This window comes from Carcharodon carcharias, chromosome 27 (assembly GCF_017639515.1).
Source record: "Carcharodon carcharias isolate sCarCar2 chromosome 27, sCarCar2.pri, whole genome shotgun sequence".
Taxonomy (NCBI): Eukaryota; Metazoa; Chordata; class Chondrichthyes; order Lamniformes; family Lamnidae; genus Carcharodon; species Carcharodon carcharias.
The window spans coordinates 6,010,286-6,029,814 of NC_054493.1; the positions used below are offsets into that span (position 1 = coordinate 6,010,286).

The 19,529-nt window shown below is 45.1% G+C and overlaps 1 protein-coding gene across 2 annotated transcripts in view; it reads left to right on the forward strand.

Annotated features, from left to right (window-relative positions):
- ipo4 (importin 4) overlaps nt 1-19,529 on the forward strand; it is a 129,259-nt gene that overhangs the window by 51,986 nt on the left and 57,744 nt on the right. For both annotated transcript variants that reach the window (XM_041175964.1, XM_041175965.1), the window contains 8 exons: nt 2,496-2,604; nt 3,058-3,187; nt 4,585-4,698; nt 5,108-5,221; nt 7,412-7,535; nt 8,632-8,743; nt 12,928-13,037; nt 14,012-14,089. In XM_041175964.1, coding sequence (XP_041031898.1) covers nt 2,496-2,604; nt 3,058-3,187; nt 4,585-4,698; nt 5,108-5,221; nt 7,412-7,535; nt 8,632-8,743; nt 12,928-13,037; nt 14,012-14,089 — 891 coding nt within the window. The remainder of the gene's footprint in view (nt 1-2,495; nt 2,605-3,057; nt 3,188-4,584; nt 4,699-5,107; nt 5,222-7,411; nt 7,536-8,631; nt 8,744-12,927; nt 13,038-14,011; nt 14,090-19,529) is intronic.

Consider the following 19,529-nt stretch of genomic DNA (forward strand, 5'->3'; position numbering starts at 1 on the left):
AGTAAGGATACAGACTGCAGTGCAAACACCCGTCAGTATGTTCTGTAATTGGCTGGACAGACTGCAGTGTAAACACCCGTCAGTATGCACTGTAATAGGGATACAGACTGCAGTGTAAACACCCATCAGTATGCACTGTAATATAGATACAGACTGCAGTGTAAACACCCGTCAGTATGCACTGTAATAGGGATACAGACTGCAGTGCAAACATCCGTCAGTATGCACTGCAATAGGGATAAAGACTGCAGTGTAAACACCCGTCAGTACGCACTGTGATAGGAGTACAGACTGCAGTGTAAGCACCCGTCAGTATGTACTGTAATAGACTGTACAGACTGCAGTGTAAACACCCGTCAGTACACACTGTAATAGGGATACAGACTGCAGTGTAAACACCCGTCAGTATGCACTGTAATAGGGATACAGACTGCAGTGCAAACATCCGTCAGTATGCACTGCAATAGGGATAAAAACTGCAGTGTAAACACCCGTCAGTACGCACTGTGATAGGAGTACAGACTGCAGTGTAAGCACCCGTCAGTATGTACTGTAATAGACTGTACAGACTGCAGTGTAAACACCCGTCAGTACACACTGTAATAGGGATACAGACTGCAGTGCAAACATCCGTCAGTATGCACTGTAATAGGGATAAAGACTGCAGTGTAAACACCCGTCAGTACGCACTGTGATAGGAGTACAGACTGCAGTTTAAGCACCCGTCAGTATGTACTGTAATAGACTGTACAGACTGCAGTGTAAACACCCGGGATACAGACTGCAGTGTAATCAACCGTCAGCACGCACTGTATTAAGGAAACAGACTGCAGTGCAAACAACCGTCAGTATGTACTGTAATAGGCTGTACAGACTGCAGTGTCAACACCCGTCAGTACACTTTGTAATAGGGATACAGACTGCAGTGCAAACACCCGTCAGTATGCACCGTAATAGGGATACAGACTGCAGTGCAAACACCCGTCAGTATGCACTGTAATAGGGATACAGGATGCAGTGTAAACACCCGTCAGTACGCACTGTAATAGGGATACAGACTGCAGTGTAAACACCCGTCTGTACGCACTGTAATAGGGATACAGACTACAGTGCAAACACCCGTCAGTATGCACTGTAATAAGGATATAGACTGCAGTGTAAACACCCTTCAGTGCGCACTGTAATAAGGATATAGACTGCAGTGTAAACACCCGTCAGTACGCACTGTGAATGGGATATAGACTGCAGTGTAAACACCCGCCAGTACACATTGTAATAGGGATACAGACTGCAGTGCAAACACCTGTCAGTATGCACTGTAATAGGGATACAGACTGCAGTGCAAACACCCGTCAGTACGCACTGTAATAGGGATACAGGCTGCAGTGTAAACACCCTTCAGTACGCACTGTAATAGGGATACAGACTGCAGTGTAAACACCCGTCAGTACGCACTGTAATAGGGAAATAGACTGCAGTGTAAACACCCGTCAGTACGCACTGTAATAGGGATACAGGCTGCAGTGTAAACACCCGTCAGTACGCACTGTAATAGGGATACAGTCTGCAGTGTAAACACCCGTCAGTACGCGCTCTAATAGGGATACAGGCTGCAGTGTAAACACCCGTCAGTACGCGCTGTAATAGGGATACAGGCTGCAGTGTAAACACCCGTCAGTACGCACTGTAATAGGGATACAGGCTGCAGTGTAAACACCCGTCAGTACGCACTGTAATAGGGATATAGACTGCAGTGCAAACACCCGTCAGTACGCATTGTAATAGGGATACAGACTGCAGTGTAAACACCCGCCAGTACACATTGTAATAGGGATACAGACTGCAGTGTAAACACCCATTAGTACGCACTGTAATAAGGATACAGACTGCAGTGTAAACACCCGTCAGTACACACTGTAATAGGGATACAGGCTGCAGTGTAATCACCCATTAGTAGGCACTGTAATAGGGATACAGACTGCAGTGTAAACACCCGTCAGTACACACTGTAATAGGGATACAGGCTGCAGTGTAATCACCCATTAGTAGGCACTGTAATAGGGATACAGACTGCATTGTAAACACCCGTCAGTACACACTGTAATAGGGATACAGGCTGCAGTGTAAACACCCATTAGTACGCCCTGCAATAGGGATATAGACTGCAGTGTAAACACCCATCAGTACTCACTGTAATAGGGATACAGACTGCATTGTACACAGCCGTTAGTACGCACTGTAATAGGGATACAGACTGCAGTGTAAACACCTGTTAGTACACGGTGTAATAGGGATATAGACTGCTGTGTAAATAGCGTCATTATGGACTGTAATTGGGATATAGACTGCAGTTTAAATAGCGTTAGTGCACACTGTAATAGACTGTACAGACTGTAATGAAACACCAAAGGGCACAGACTGTGTAGGAAGAATATTGAGTGCCTGTGCTTTTGTTAATCAGTGTAAATATTATTTTGTGGTTGTTTACCTTTCAGACATCTACATCCCATGCTGCACTGCATGTGTCAGGCCCTCACAGACCAGAACCAGGTGGTCCGAAACGCAGCACTCTTTGCCCTTGGACAGTTCTCTGAGTTTTTGCAGGTAGAGAAAAGGATTAAAAGTTCCTGCTCACACTTGGTCAATTACAGAATGTTTCTTAATCCTTTTTATTTTGCTTTTACTGTTTCCCTCTCACTAGCTGCTTTAGTTGGGAGGGTGGGTGAGTGAGATTTTTTTAACAGTTCATCTTAGTGTCTCATATTGTGGTTGCTCTCTTGGGCTAGTGCTGTCTCACTCTCCCTCTCTGCTGCTGCTTCCTTTAGCTTCGTCCTCTTGCGGGTCGTTGCTGTCTCATTCTGTTGCTTGCTCACCAGCTTTGGCCACCTGTTGAAAACATCACCGTTTGTCGAATCGCAACTGGCATGTTTTTTTAATCCTGCTGTGGTGCCACTTTCAGCTGCCCAGCTATGCCTTCTCGGTATGCCTCAATGCTTTATTTCATGCCTTTCCCTGTTTGTCTCTTCCCTCCTCTCCCCACCACCCCATTTCCCGCAGCCCGATATCAGTAAATATTCCGACGAGATCATGCCGCTTCTCCTGAACTACCTGGGGACGATCGACAACTCGAAGGGTGGCCATCTCACAAAGGCTTATTACGCACTGGAGAACTTTGTGGAGAATCTGGGTAAGGTAACACTTGATTTGTTTTGAGCAGCTCCTGTGTGAAACTCTGCTTGAAGCGTTTTGGCTTTTTCCCCAATGCTTGCTTCGGCCTCAAGGCAAATCGTTGGCTCCCAATGAGCTGAAACTTAAACTTCGGTATGGTGAACTGTTAACCTATTTGTACACATTGGCAATAGTAAAGAATGCAGTTACACTCTCCAAACTCTCTGGAAGATGGAAAAAGCACCGCACTGACACATCATGTAGCTCAGGCTAATTTGAATTTATCGTGAGTTAAATTTATACAGAGTTAAGAACTTGCATTTCGAATGGTGCCATTAACATGAAGAGAAATCCCTGGGACTTTTCCATCTTCCCCCATCATCCAGCTCTGTGGGACCATCCTTGCTTAATTCCACTCTTACCTATTCAGCTGTGGTCGCAGCATTTTCAGCAATGGCTTCTCTTTCCACCCATACGCAAATATCTTTAGATTCCACCCCACCAATCCCTTCAAAGGTCCCCTTCTCGTGCGTATGTTTCTCTTTGGTGACCTGCAGATTTCAGGAAAGACCAAAGCCTTTGTCTTCGGCCCTGCTCCCTAGCCGCTGATCCTATTCCTTATCTTGGCTTCTTGCGAAGCCAGATCTCGGTTCACCCCTAAGCTGGTCTGCAGAGCCCATGAGCTTCGTCATGTCACCTGCTTCCGCTCCTATTTCACTCTTAACTGAACTAAACACTTGTGCGTGCTGTTCGCACTCTGTGTCTCCTAGAACCCAACCCCCATCACTCTGACAGCTAATGACCCCTCCCTCCCCGTTATTGCTATTCCAGCACCCTGGAGCAACCTCTCACACTGCTAAAACCCCATTGGTACTCTTCCTCAGTATTTCTACATGCCTCCTAATGAAATATGAGTGCACAATTAAACAAGCACATAAAAATAGTCAGCAAAATCGAACATGGGCACATGAGAAAGAAAGACTCGTATTCCTGTAGCACCTTTTGAAATCTCAGGAAGTCCCAAAGCATATTCACTGTTGCAATGTGGGAAACGGGGCAGCAATTTGGGCACAGCAAGCTCTCACAAACAGCCGTAAAGTGATGACCGATTAAATATTAACCTGGTACTCCAGGGAGAACTTCCCTGTCCGGCATCATTCTGATGAATTTGTCCTGAATCCTCTCCAAGGCCAATACATCCTTCATGAGGTGCGGTGGCCAGAAGTGAATGCGATGCTCCAGATGTGGTCTGACCTGAGACTTAACGAATGGTCAGTGCTCTAGATGAGGCCTGACCTGAGATTTAACGAATGGCCAGTGCTCCAGATATGGTCTAACCTGAGATTTAATGAATGGTCAGTGCTCCAGATGTGGCCTTAACCGTCTTTTTGTTTTGTTTGCTGGTGGGTTGTGTAGGGAAGAAGATTGAACCGTACCTGCCCACGCTGATGGACAGGATGTTGACAGCATTGTGCTCGTCCAGCAGCAACCGCGAGAAGGAATTGGCAGTCAGCGCAATTGGTGCTATCGGTGAGTAGGGATTGCATTATTCATGTTCAAACGCTCCTTCGCCAAATCACAAACCCCGGAAAGAGGCCTTTTGGCCCATCTTGTCTCTGGTGACTCTTTCAAAGAGCCCTCCTCCAACTTCCACTCCGCTGCCTCTTTCCTTGTAGCCCTGCAGGTATTTAGCTGATTCCCTTTTGGAAGTTACCCTTGTAACGCCTTCCGCCTCCCTTTCAGGCAGCACGTTCCAGATCACAACAACTCGCTGCCTCAGCTCTGCATTTTATGTCAATCTGGTTACCGTTTGTCATCACTGTGAACAGTTTCCCTTTATTTCGTCTATCAAAGCCATTCATGATGTTGAACACTATTTTGCCAGAGTCTCCACAACGCTGCTAACATCTTCCCAATTTCTTTTCTCCCTCGGCCTCAGCCAGCGCTGCCAAGGAGGCCCTGCTTCCGTATTTTGAAGCAGTTATCGTGCAGCTGAAAGGATACTTGGTGAACACAAGCGAGGAGCTGCGTCAGGTTCAGATCCAGTCACTAGGTGAGAGTTCCTTTCTTGGCATTGGTGGCAAGTTGACATAGAGGGAGGACGTGAGCAGATGATTCATGATTCGTCAGTCTGCTGGAACCTCATCAAATTGATGTACCAAGGAATGGGCTGCTTGTCATATTCATGCAGGTTCTCAATATTAAGGATGTATTTTAAATGTCTATTATCCATTTCATTGAGGGTAGGGATTCCCACTCCAGAAACTCATGTCCCTGAATTTGGGGCCCACACTCCCTGTGCCATCACTGAGGGAGCGCCACACTGTTGGAGGGTCATTGTTGAGGAAGAACCGCACTGTCGGAGGGTCAGTGCTGAGGGAGAGCCGCACTGTCGGAGGGTCAGTACTGAGGGAGCGAGGCACTGTCGGAGGGTCAGTACTGTCGGAGGGTCAGTGCTGAGGGAGCGCCGCACTGTCGGAGGGTCAGTGCTGAGGGAGAGCCGCACTGTCGGAGGGTCAGTGCTGAGGGAGTGCCGCACTGTCGGAGGGTCAGTGCTGAGGGAGCATCACGCTGTGGAAAATATCCACTTTCGGGATGAGACATTAAACTTTTTTAATCCATTCACAGGATGTAGGCATCACTGGCTGGGCCAGCACTTTTTGCCCATCGCTAATTGCCCTTGAGAAGGTGGTGGTGAGCTTGTTTCTTGAACTGCTGCAGTCCCTATGGTGTAGCTACACCCACATTGCCGTTAGGGAGGGAGTTCCAGGATTTTGACCCAGAGACAATGAAGGATAATGGCCTTTTTACCTCATTATGTCAAAAGTAGTGGAGTTCTTCCTGGTCTTCAGGGGCAAAAAGTTTGTCCTCCAAAGACCATCATCTTTTTAAATAAAATTAACTGGTGACTGCCGTTTGTGGTTCACTTGCTGTGTGTCTATTGGCTACCATGTTTTCCTAGATGCTCAGATTTACTTTATTGGCTGTGAAGTGCTGTGAGGTCATGAAAGGTGCCATAAAAATGCAAGTCCTTTTCAAGGTCTCATTTAACTCTCTTGTTGGAGCAGTCTCTGTGTGATTCCGACTATACGCAAAACAGCTGAGGGTTAACTGCAGTACAGGATAGGAATTAAACTGATTCAAGGTATGCTGCATGTGTGGAGGGAACATTATTTTGAAACCAATCCGTGCTATACTTGTCCTGGGAGTGTTTGATGGGGACAGTGTAGAGGGATCTTTACTCTGTATCTAACCCCGTGCTATACCTGTCCTGGGAGTGTTTGATGGGGACAGTGTAGAGGGAGCTTTACTCTGTATCTAACCCCGTGCTGTACCTGCCCTGGGAGTGTTTGATGGGGACAGTGTAGAGGGAGCTTTACTCTGTATCTAACCCCGTGCTGTACCTGTCCTGGGTGTGTTTGATGGGGACAGTGTAGAGGGAGCTTTACTCTGTATCTAACCCCGTGCTGTACCTGCCCTGGGAGTGTTTGATGGGGATGGTGTGGAGGGAGCTTTACTCTGTATCTCCCCCCCTAGCTGTACCTGTCCTGGGATTGTTTGATGGGGACAGTGTAGAGGGAGCTTTACTCTGTATCTCCCCCCCCTAGCTGTACCTGTCCTGGGATTGTTTGATGGGGACAGTGTAGAGGGAGCTTTACTCTGTATCTCCCCCCACTAGCTGTACCTGCCCTGGGAGTGTTTGATGGGGACAGTGTAGAGGGAGCTTTACTCTGTATCTAACCCCGTGCTGTTCCTGTCCTGGGAGTGTTTGATGGGGACAGTGTAGAGGGAGCTTTACTCTGTATCTAACCCCGTGCTGTTCCTGTCCTGGGAGTGTTTGATGGGGACAGTGTAGAGGGAGCTTTACTCTGTATCTAACCCCGTGCTGTACCTGTCCTGGGAGTGTTTGATGGGGACAGTGTAGAGGGAGCTTTACTCTGTATCTAACCCCATGCTGTACATGTCCTGGGAGTGTTTGATGGAGACAGTGTTAGAGGGAGCTTTACTCTGTATCTAACCCCGTGCTGTACCTGTCCTGGGAGTGTTTGATGGAGACAGTGTTAGAGGGAGCTTTACTCTGTACCTAACTGGTTGTGTTCCTGCCTTGCAAGCATGTGGAGGATGTGAATGATGGCTCTACGTGATTGCCTTTATTTTTAAAACCGTTATTAAAAAGAAAGACTTGAGACATAGAAGTGAGAAACAGGACTGAACAGGCTTTAACAGTTGTTCCCAATTACAGAAACCTTGGGGGTGCTTGCTCGAATGATTGGGAAAGAAACCTTTTTACCCCTTTCCGAGGAATGCTGCCAACTTGGTCTGAATCTCATTGACCATGTAGATGATCCTGATTTGCGGAGGTGCACGTAAGTTTTCCCTGTGGTGGCAGGGTGTGGTTAGCAATAATTTCGGGATAGTCACCTCCCCTCCGAGCGGTTGGAGAAGTGAATGCGGATGCTCGAGACTTCCACTGTCCCATTAGCACCCGCCTCTGTCCCTTCCGTAGCCGATCTGCTGCCAAACCCTTCCTCTGTGCTTTTGTTACCTTCAGACTCCATCAGCCCAATGCTCTCCTAGCCGGAATGCCATTTCCCCCTCAGCTCACCTTAAACTCTGCTGCCTGGTAACTTAACTTGCACCAAGTCCCGGTCTCCCACCCTTCTCATCCCCCTATTGCCTCGCCCCTTCCTACCTCTGTCATCTCCTCCAACTCCACGACCCTTATATATTTGCTCTCCTCCAATCCTTTTTCCACATTCCTGACTTCCATCGCTCCACCATTGGTGGCTGTGCCTTCAAATAGCTCTGGAATTCCCTCCCTAAACCTCTCTGTTTCTTTACCCCATGCTCCTTCTTTACACCCTTGCTTGAAACCCAGCTCCTTAACCAGGGTTTTTGGCCGCCTGCCCTGATTTTATTTTTTCCGTATTTAAATACCTGTAAAGTGCCTGGGAAAGTGTGACTATGTTAAAGATAATGCTATATAAATGCGAGTTGTTGCTGTTGTAGTGGCACAGCATCAGCTCATAGAATGATACAACATAGGAAGAGCTTATTTGCGCTGTCCCATCTATGCTGGCTCCTTGGTGGAGCTGTCAGATTAGTCTCATTCCGCTGCTCTTTTCCCCATCTCCCTTCAAATTTTTCCCCGTCAAGTATATTTATCCAATTCCCTTTGAAAGTTCCTTCAGGCAGCGCATCCCAGATTACAACTCGCTCTGTTTTTAAAAAGAAATTTTTCTCATCTTCCTGTTCTAATCCTTTTGCTAATGATCTTATCTCCCAATCTCTTTCATAATTTTGAGCACCTCTATTAAATCTCCCCTTAACATTTTCTGCTTCTCAAGGAGACCAGCCCCAGCTTCTCTCTCCCAACATGACGTAAGTTACTCATGCCTGGCACCATTCTTTTCGATCTGTTGTGCACCCTCTCCAAGGCCTTGACGTCTTGTTTGATTGCAGGTACAGTCTCTTTGCTGCCCTGTCGGTGGTGATGGGTCCGAGCATGGCGCTTCACCTTGAGAAGATGACCACCGTGATGCTGCTGTCCATCAAATCGACAGAAGGAGTTACGGTAGGGTATAATTGGACAAGGCGTTTGGAACCCACATTAGAACCCATTGCCTTGCCCTGGTTCAAACAGGGTTTCTACATTTTGCAGTCTTCATTTTAGCCTTCTGTCTGTCCCCGCAGCCGTTATAAAAACAAAATTTGTGTCCCAGCCTCCCCATTTTCCTCAGACTATAAGATGTAGAAGCAGAAGTAGGCCATTCAACCCATCGAGTCTGCTCCGCCATTCAGTGAGATCATGGCTGATCTGATAATCCTCAACTCCAGTTTCCTGCCTTTTCCCCATAACCCTTGGTTCCCTTACTGATTAAAAATCTGTCTATCTCAGCCTTGAATATATTTAATGACCCAGCCTCTGCGGTAAAGAATTCCACAGATTGACTACCCTCTGAGATAAGAAATTCCTCCTCATTTCTGTTTTAAATGGGCGACCCCTTACTCGGAGATTATGCCCTCTGGTCCTAGACTTTCCCACAAGGGGGAACAACCTCTCAGCATCTACCCCAAGAATCTTATATGTTTCAATAAGGTCGCCTCTCATTGTTCTAAATTCCAATGAGTACAGGCCCAACCTGCTCAACCTCTCCTCATAAGAAAATCCCTCCATACCCAGGATCAGCCTAGTGAACCTTCTCTGGATTGCCTCCAGTGCCAGTATATCTCTCCTTAGATAAGGGGACCAAAACTGTTCACAGTGTTCTAGGTGTGGTCTAACTAGTGCCTTTTATAGCTTTAGCAAGACTTTCCTATTTTTATACTCCTTTCCCTTTGAAATATAGGCCAACATTCCATTTCCCTGCCCTATTACTTGCTGAACTTGTGCATTAGCTTTTTGGGCTTCATGCACGAGGACTCCCAAATTCCTTTGTGCTGCAGCTTTCTGTTGTCTTTCTTCATTTAAATAGTATTCAGCTCCTCTATTCTTCCTGCCAAAGTGCATAACCCCACATTTTCCCACATTATGTTTCATCTGCCGAGTTTTTGCTCACTCACTGATCCTGTCTATATCTCTCTGTAGATTCAGCTTGAAGCCTGTAATTGTTTCCCCTAAGCATTAATCTGTGTTACTGGTCTCTCACCTTCCACTCTCTGTGAGCTTATGCTTATCTAGAACTCTGCATCTGTCTGGCCCATGTCGGCTGCCGGTCCAGCAATACTCAAATTTGCAATTCCCATTCTTCACAGAATCACACAGTGCAGAAGAGACCCTTTAGCTCATCGAGTCTGCACCGACACTTGAGAAACACCTGATCTACCTACCTAGTCCCATTTACCCACACTTGGCCCAAAGCCTTGAATGTTATGATGTGCCAAGTGCCCATCCAGGTACTTTTTAAAGGATGTGAGGCAACCCTCCTTCATCACCCTCTCCCAGGCAGCGCATTTTCCACCCTCTGAGTAAAAAAGCCTTTCCTCACATCCCCCCTAAACCTCCTGCCCCTCACCTTGAACTTATGTCCCCTCATGACTGACCCTTCAACTAAGGGGAACGGCTGCTCCCTATCCACCCTCTCCATGCCCCTCATAATCTTGTACACCTCGATCAGGTCACTCCTCAGTCTTCTCTGCTCAACGAAAACAACTCAAGTCTCTCCAACCTCTCTTCATAACTTAAATGTTTCATCCCAGGCAACATCCTGGTGAATCTCCTCTGCACCCCCTCCAGTGCAATCACATCCTTCCTATAATGTGGCGACCAGAACTGCACACAGTACTCCAGCTGTGGCCTCACCTAGGTTCTATACAACTCCAACATGATCTCCCTACTTTTGTCATTTATGCCTTAATTGATGAAGGCAAGTGTCCCCTGTGCCTTTTACACCACCCCACGAACATGCCCCTCTGCCTTCAGAGATCTATGGACTCACACTCCAAGGTCCCTTTGTTCCTCAGAACTTCCTAGTGCCATGCCGTTCATTGAACACTTCCTTGTCAGATTACTCCTTCCAAAGTGCTTCACCTCACATTTTTCAGGGTTAAATTCCATCTGCCACTTATCTACCCATTTGACCATCCCGTCTATATCTTCCTGTAGCCCAAGACTCAACCTCACTGTTAACCACCTGACCAATCTTTGTGTCATCCGCAAACTTACTAAACCTACCCCCACATAGTCATCTGTGTTGTTTATATAAATGATGAATAATAGGGGACCCAGCACAGATCCCTGTGGTACGCCACTGGACCCTGGCTTCCAGTCACTAAAGCATCCTTCTGTCATCACCCTCTGTCTCCTACAACTAAGCCAATTTTGAATCCACCTTATCAAATGACCCTGTATCCCATGTGCATTTGCCTTCTTTATAAGTCTCCCATGTGGGATCTTGTCGAAGGCTTTGCTGAAATCCATATAAACTACACCAACTGCACTACCCTCATCTACACACCTGGTCACCTCCTCAAAAAATTCAATCAAATTTGTTAGGCAATGACCTCCCTCTGACAAAGCCATGCTGACTATCCCTGATCAAACCTTGCCTCTCCAAATGGAGATAGATAATCTCCTTCAGAATTTTCTCCAGTAGTTTCCCTACCACTGACGTGAGACTCACTGGTCTGTAGTTCCCTGGCTTCTCTCTACAACCCTTCTTAAATAGCGGAACCACATTAGCTGTTCTCCAGTCCTCTGGCACCTTCCCCGTGGCCAGAGAGGAATTAAAAATTTGAGTCAGAGCCCCTGCGATCTCCTCCCTTGCCTCCCTCAGCAGTCTGGGAAACAAATCATCCAGACCTGGAGATTTGTCCACTTTAAAGCCTGTCAACACCTCCAATACCCTGTCACTCCCTATATCAATTTGCTTAAGAACCTCACAGTTTCTCTCCCCGAGCTCCATACCTTCATCCTCATTCTCTTTGGTGAAGACAGATGTGAAGTATTCTTTCAACCCCTCATTCTCATGGAAGAAGACAAATGTGAAGTATTCGTTCAACAGTATTCTTGTGTCCAAATTCTTCCATGGGTCTCACCCCTCCCTACCTCTGTAACCTTTCCTAATTCTCCGAGATCACTCTCTTCCACCAATTCTGGCTGCTTGTGAATCCCTGATTTCAATCGCTCTGCCTTTGGCCGTCGTTCTTCAGCTGCTGCACACCTAAGCTCTGGAATTTGCTCCCTAAACCCCTCTACCTCGCCTTCTTTAAAACCCCTTAAGACCTACCTCTTTGACCAAACCATTGGTCACCTGTTCTATTATCTCCTTATGTGGCTCAGTGTCAATTTTTTTATCTGATAATGCTCCTGCTACGTAAATGCCAGTTGGTGTATCTTTGGCGATGAGATGCATTTGAGGAAAAGAGTGGTTCACCAGTGGACACTTGGTTAACCCACCTTTCAGAACCAGCCTGATTTACACCCACGATTTTGCTGATCACCAAGGAGTCGAGCCTGTCTCGGCTTGAGTACTGGCTGGATTTATATTCCAATCTATAAATGCTGACTTCTCCCATGCACAACTGTACATTGGATGCATCCACTCCCTACTACTAGTGTTTTTCTCCTCTCAGTAACTAACCCCTGCCTCGACTCGACGTTCAGTATACCAGGAGCTTCCATTTCCTAATACCATTATAGTCTCTATGCTTGACTCCCTTTTTAAGATCATTCAATCCTGACAAATCAAGTATGGTTTGCAACATATTCCTTTTACCCTGATTGACCAAGCAGTGTCCCTAAGTAGTAGACATACCCAGCAATAACTATTTCTAGCTACAGTACAAATCATGAACATAGTAAAACAAAACAAAATGCTTACTCCTATGAGATTATTCTGAACCTTACGTATCTTTGTATATATGGCCAGGGTACCGTGTGCCTTTCTCTTTAGTCACTTGGTAGTGCAGAACTTGAGTATTGCTGAAAAAGCGACATGCATGAGAAAAGGGTATGCAGTATAAATTGTTGCTTCCTTAGAAATTTGGCATTCTTGTGTCTGCCCTGATGAGTGTAAGACAAAAAGCAACATGCCTGTCTCTTTACTTTTAAGCAATGCTCAACTTTTCGCTGTGCATGGACAGGCCCCTCATGCGACTTAGCCCCTTGGCATTCAGTGCAGCGGCACCGCACCTTTCTACCTTGGACAAAAAGTCAAGTGGAACCGTCCTGGAATTCCCGCCACCCACACAAGATGCCCCCCTGGGCTCAGCCTATCCCGCAAGGTTCAATGACTCTCTGCTGTTGCTTCTCCGCAGGCGCACTACGACAACGACAGCAAAACCTTCCTGCTCCTGGATGATGACCTCGACGAGGAAGAGACAATTACAGAAGAGGAGGAGGAAGACGACGATGCTGACATCACTGGGTATGTTGACACTGCCTTTCTGAGCTGTTGCTACGTCCTGTTCTTCAGATAGGCCTAGCTTCTCGAGAGCCTGCTGTTGATGGTTTCGGTTCTGATCAGCTTATCCCTTGCTTCTAGTTTGAATGGAGCTGTAATTTGATTCAGGCGGTTGAGTAAAATGGACAGGATGGCAGCGGCCACCCATTATTAATCCTGCCCTGTATTCAGGGGCGGTGATCCGGAAAAGGGTGATAAAATGAACAAAACCTTTGTTAATTAATATTGCATGTAGCCTCCATACAAAGGACGTAGAGGCACTGGAGAAGGTGCAAAATAGATTTACCACAACTGAGAGGGGGAACCAAAACTAAAGATCCATAAATGTAAGATAGTCACTAATAAACTCCAGGGCAGTACTGAGCGGGTGCTGCACTGTTGGAGGTGCTATCTTTTGGATGAGACATTTAAACCCATCCGTGCTCTCGGATGGACATGAAGATCCCAGATTCCTATTTTGAAGAAGAATAGGGGTGTTATTCCCAATGTCCTGGCCAATATTTATCCCGCAACGGACATCACTTCAAAAGGTTATTTGGCCATTGTCACGTGGTTGTTTGTGCGAGCTTGCTGTACACATATTGCCTGCAAATTTTCTACATGACAACAGTGACGACTCTTCATTTACTGGAAAGCGCTTTGGGTTGTCATAAGATTCTTTATTTTGAATTCAAGAGAACTTCTTTTTACCCTGAGAGTGGTTAGAAAGTAGAACTACTACCGCCACAGGGAGTGGTTGAAGCAACTAGCATAGATGCCTTTAAGGAGAAACTAGATACGTACTTGAGGTAGAAAGGAATAGAAGATTACGTAGATAGATTGGGAATCGGCTAGTATGAAACGCAAAATGCCAGCTTGGACCAGGTGGGCTGTACGGCCTGTTTCCCTTTTGTAAATTATTTGTCATTCTCTAAAATTATTCCGTGTGTTCTGGACAGTTTCAGCGTGGAGAATGCTTATCTTGATGAGAAGGAGGATGCCTGTGACGCTTTGGGAGAAATTGCTGTCAACACTGGGTAAGACCATCAAAAAACGTCCATCAACCCCATTCTGTACAGTACAATTCTTCTAGTATCCTCTTCCCTGCCACGCAATTGTGTATCCTGTAGTGAGTAATTCACCCCCTGACTGCCAAAGACTGCCCACCACCTACAAGGCATAAGTGATGGGGAATTCTCTCCACTTGCCTGGATGAGCTCAGCTCAAACAACACTCAAGAAGCTCAACACCCATCCAGCACAAAGCAGCCCACTTGATCAGCAGCCAATCTACCGCCTTAACCATTCACTCCCTCCAACACTGGCGCACAGAGGCAGCAGTGTGTACTGGGGCAACTTGCCAAAGCTCCTTCCAAACCTGCAACCTCTACCACCTTGAGGGACAAGGGCGGCAGATGCAAGTTCCCCTCCAAGCCACACACCATCCTGACTTGGAACGATATCACTATTCCTTCACTGTCACTGGTTCAAAATCCTGGAACTCCCTCCCTGACAGCACTGTGAATGTATCTACATCACACCGACTGCAGCGGTTCAAGAAGGAGGCTTACCACCACCACCTCAAGGGCAATTAGGGATGGGCAACAAATATTGGTGTTGCCAGTGACACCCATGTCTCATGAAGGAATTTTTAAAAAATTGATCTTTTTAAATGTCAGCTGTGGCTCGGTAGCATTCATGGTTCTGAATCAAAAGGTTTTGAGTTCAAGTCACAAGGGATTATAATATTCAAGGTACACTCTCCGATCCTGCAATGACCACCTGAGACTCGGGCTTCTTTTTAACCAGTTTATTCAAGCATATGCAAGGGAGCTTCTGTAAAATGGCGACCCAGCCCCCTGATCGATTACATTCCATTATTTTTGTACTATCTTCTTTTCAGAATACATTTAAGTACATTTGAATACATCCAATCGGTAACCGACACACCGGTTCCATACTATCTCCATCCTATTGAGTACATAAACATGTGATTTTGATATCCAATTATTCTAAAGCATGTATACATAATTACACTATCCAATCAGAATTAAGGCACGTATACATGTACCTTAATTCTTGCAACTCAAGACTGCTTGAGCTTCATCAAAGCCCCCCCTTTGTCCATTGTTCATCTCCCCATATCTAAGCTAAGACCATCTGCCCCTTCCCTATCTGTTGGAGAGCACACTTAATCTATTCTTGATGTCATGCTTCTTGTCTCCAGACTGACTCTCAAGGCTGTGCAATCTTCAACTGCTAATATGCTTAGCAGCCATGTCTGCCTGGAGATTTTAAGTATTTCCAATGAGTTCTTACTATAGTCTTCTTTCAATAAACTTAATCCCCCCTAACAATAAGTTTGAATTTTACAATCAGTTTGAGGGAGAGAAGATTGGGTCCAAGACTTGTATTTTAAACTTAAATAAAGACAATTATGTGGGAATGAAAGCTGAGATAGCTAAAGTGAACTGGGAAATGAGGTTAAGGGATACGTCACAAGAGATGCAGTGGCAGACATTTAAGGGGATATTCCAGAATACACAGAATAGATACATTCCAACGAGAAAGAAAAATTCCCAAGGAGAGGATCCACCATCTGTGGTTAAGACAGTATCAAATTAAAAGATAAAACATATAATTGCTCAAAGATGGGTGGCAGGTCAGAAGGTTAGACAGAATATAAAAAAACAACAAAGAATGACAAAAAGATTAATAAGGAGGAAAAAGAGTACAAGAGAAAGCTAGCTAGAAATATAAAGGTAGATAGTAAGAGTTTCTTTAAATACCCAAATAAGAAAAGAGTTAACAACATGAGCATTGGTCCTCGAGTGAGTCTAGGGAATTAATAATGGAAAATAAGGAGATGGCAGGTGAATTGAACAGGTAGTTTGCTTCGGTCTTCACTCTAGAGGATACGAGTAACATCCCTGAAATAGCTGTAAATCAGGAAATGGAAGGGAGGGAGGAACTCGGGAAAATTACAATCACCAGGGAAGTGATACTGAGCAACTGTTGGAGCTGTGGGCTGACAAATCTCCGGGTCCTGATGGACTTCATCGTAGCAACTTGAAAGAAGTGGCTAGTGAATAGTTGATGTGTTGGTTTTGATTTTCCAAAATTCCTTGAATTTGGGGAAGGTACCATTAGATTGGAAGATAACAAATGTAACTTCTTTATTCAAAAAGGGAGGGAGATAGAAAGCAGGGAACAACAGCCAGTTAGCCTAACAGCTACCATAGGGAAAAGTTGGAAACTATTATTAAAGATGTTATAGCAGGGCACTTAGAAAAATTCAAGGCAATCAGGCAGGGTCGATCTGGTTTTGTGAAAGGGGGATCATGTTTAACCAACTTATGGGCGTTATTTGAAGGAGTCACTTCTGCTGTGGATAAAAGGGAACTGGTGAATGCACTGTACTTAGATTTCCAGAAGGCATTTGATAAGGTGCCATTTATGACCGATGCAGTTGGTAAAGCGGAGTTATTTAAAAATCCCAGAGGGAATCTTTAAACAACTGTCATAACCTATAATTAGTTTATGTTTGAGATGTGACTCTAAATTCAGGAATCAAACCATCAGTTCTTGTGGTTTTATATTAAACTAATGGAAACATTTAATTAATTTACACAGGTTATAATATATATACACATGGCTACAAATCACTACTAGCATAACTTTTAACAAATTCCCAAACTAATCTCCATTAAGGCAACAGCAACCCATTGACTTAACCAAAACACCAGGCAAAGCATTTACAAATTCAAACTGAGGTTCCTGTCACTGTGGAGCCTGTAGGAGGCTTGCAGCTGCCTTTTGGCCTTACATTGTCTCTGCCTGCACACCTGAAAACTACTAAAGTTATACCTACCAGCCCCGTTGAAGGTTCATTCTCATTGCATCAGCAACCGCTTTGAACTTTACCTTTTAACAATGAAACCCCATTCATTATACCAATTTTATTGGTGATATAAACATATGGTTTGGTATCTGTTAGAAGGGTGTCAAGTTTTCACCCCACTTCTTGAATGCTCTATGCAAAAAATGCAAATGGCGCTATCTCTCTTCCGTATCAAACTAATACATACCAAAGCACCCAGACTAGCTGACTTTAATCTAATTAAGACACCGGCAGACTAAACCTCTATTTTAAAAGAAAAATGTTTTCCAAAATATATACATTAATAGCTTCATGACAGTGCCACACCAAAGATTACTGTGGAAAATAAAAGCTCGTGGTGTAGTCGATAACATATTGACATGGTTAGAAGATTGGCTAGCCAACAGGAATCAGAGAGTAGCCATAAATGGGTCTTTTTCTGGTTGGTGGGATGTAGCTAGTGATGTGCCACAGGAATCATTGCTGGACCCTCAACTTTTTACAATTTATATAAATGACTTGGGTGAAGGGACCGAAAGTATGGTTGCTAAATTTGCTGATGATACATAGATAGGTAGGCAAGTAAGTTGTGAAGGGGACATAAGGAGGTAACAAGGGGACATAAATCGGAGAAGTGAGTGGGCAAAGATCTGGCAAATGGATTATTCTCCATTTTGGCCAGAAGAATAAAAGAGGAGCATATTATCTAAATGGTGAGACATTGAAGAGCTCTGAGATGCAGAGGGATCTGGGTGTCCTAGTGCATGAATCACAAAAGGCTAGTACAGGTAGTTAGGAAAGCTAATAGAATGTTATCATTTATTGTGAGAGGAATTGAATGCAAAAGTAGGGAGGTTATGCTTCAGTTGTACAGGGCACTGGTGAGACCCCCATCTGGAATACTGTGTATCGTATTGATCACCTTATTTAAGGAAGGATGTAAATGCATTAGAAACAGTTCAGAGAAGGTTTACCAGACTAATACCAGGAATGAAAACAGAAAATGCTGGAAAAGCTCAGCAGGTCTAGCAGCATCTGTGGAGAGAAAACCAGAGTTAACGTTCGAGTCCGTATGACTCCTCTTCAGATTCTTCTTCATACAGACTCGAAACGTTAACTCTCTTTTTCTCTCCACAGATGCTGTTAGAGATGCTGAGCTTTTTCAGCATTTTCTGTTTTTGTTTCAGATTTCCAGCATCCGCAGTATTTTGCTTTTATAATACCTGGAATGGGTGGGTTGCCTTATGAGGACAGGTCGGACACACTAGGCTTGTATCCGCTGGAGTTTAGAAGAGCAAGAGGCGACTTGATTGAAATCTTTAAGATCCTGAGGGGAGTTCACAAGATGAATGTGGAGTGGACATTTCCTCTTGTGGGAGAATCCAGAACTAGGGGGTCACTGTTCAAAAATAATTGTTGCCCATTTAAGACAGAGATGAGGAGAAATTTTTTCTCAGGTGAGTGAGCCTTTGGAACTCTGCTTCCACCACCTTTTGAGGAAGAGAGTCTTTGAACATTTTTAAGGCAGAGCTAGACAGATTCTTGATAAGCAAGGGGGTGAAAGGTTACCCGGGATAGGCCGGAGGTTACCGTCAGATCAACCGTGATCTCATTGAATGATGGATCAGGCTCAAAGGGCCGAATGGCCTACTCCTTGTTCGTATGCATATTTGTAAGTCACACTCTAGAGACTTGAACACAAAAATCCAGGCTGATACTCCAGCGCTGTACTATACCATGTTAAGGGAGTGCTGCACTTTCTGAGGTGTCATCTTTCAGATAAGATGTTGAACCGAATTGCTTGTTATCTGGTCATTGCTGCTTTTGGGAGCTTGCTTTGTGTAAATAGGCTACCGTGTTTCCTACACCCCAACAGTGGGGTGTAGGATATAGGATAAACACGTCTTGCTACAATCGTAGAGGGTTTTGGTGAGACCACATCTGGAGGAATGTGTGCAGTTTTGGTCTCCATGTGTAAGGAAGGATATACTTGCATTGGAGGCGGCACAGCGAAGGTTCATTAGATTGATCACACTAGATAAAAGGGTTGTCCTACAATGAGAGGCTGAGTAAATTGAGCTTATATTCTCTGAATATAGAAGTTTAGAAGAATCAGAGACGATCTCATTGGAACACACAAGATTGTGAAGGGGTTTGACAGGGTGGACACAGAGATTGTTTCCTGCTGGTCGGGGAATCTAAAGCACAGGGGACACAGTTTCAGGATAAGGGCTCGGCATTTCTCTACCCCAGAGGGTTGTGGATGCTCCATTGTTGAATACATTTAAGACTGGGATAGGCAGATTTTTGGTCTCCCAGGAAATTTAGGGATATGGGGAGAGGGTGGGGAAATGGAGTTGATCAGCCATGATAATATTGAATGGTAGAGCAGGTTTGATGGGTCGTATGGTCTACTGCTCCTGCTTCTTCAGAGCCCTTTCGGGATCTTGTAGGTATTTCTTGTGTTCTTGAAAATCCGGCCCGAGCGATCCAGTCTTTTTAACAGGATCTGTCCAGAATGACGAAAGGAGATTGTGACAAAAACTAAACCTGAATTGCTAAACCCCAGTTGTTGAATCAGATTGAAGAGGATTGTCT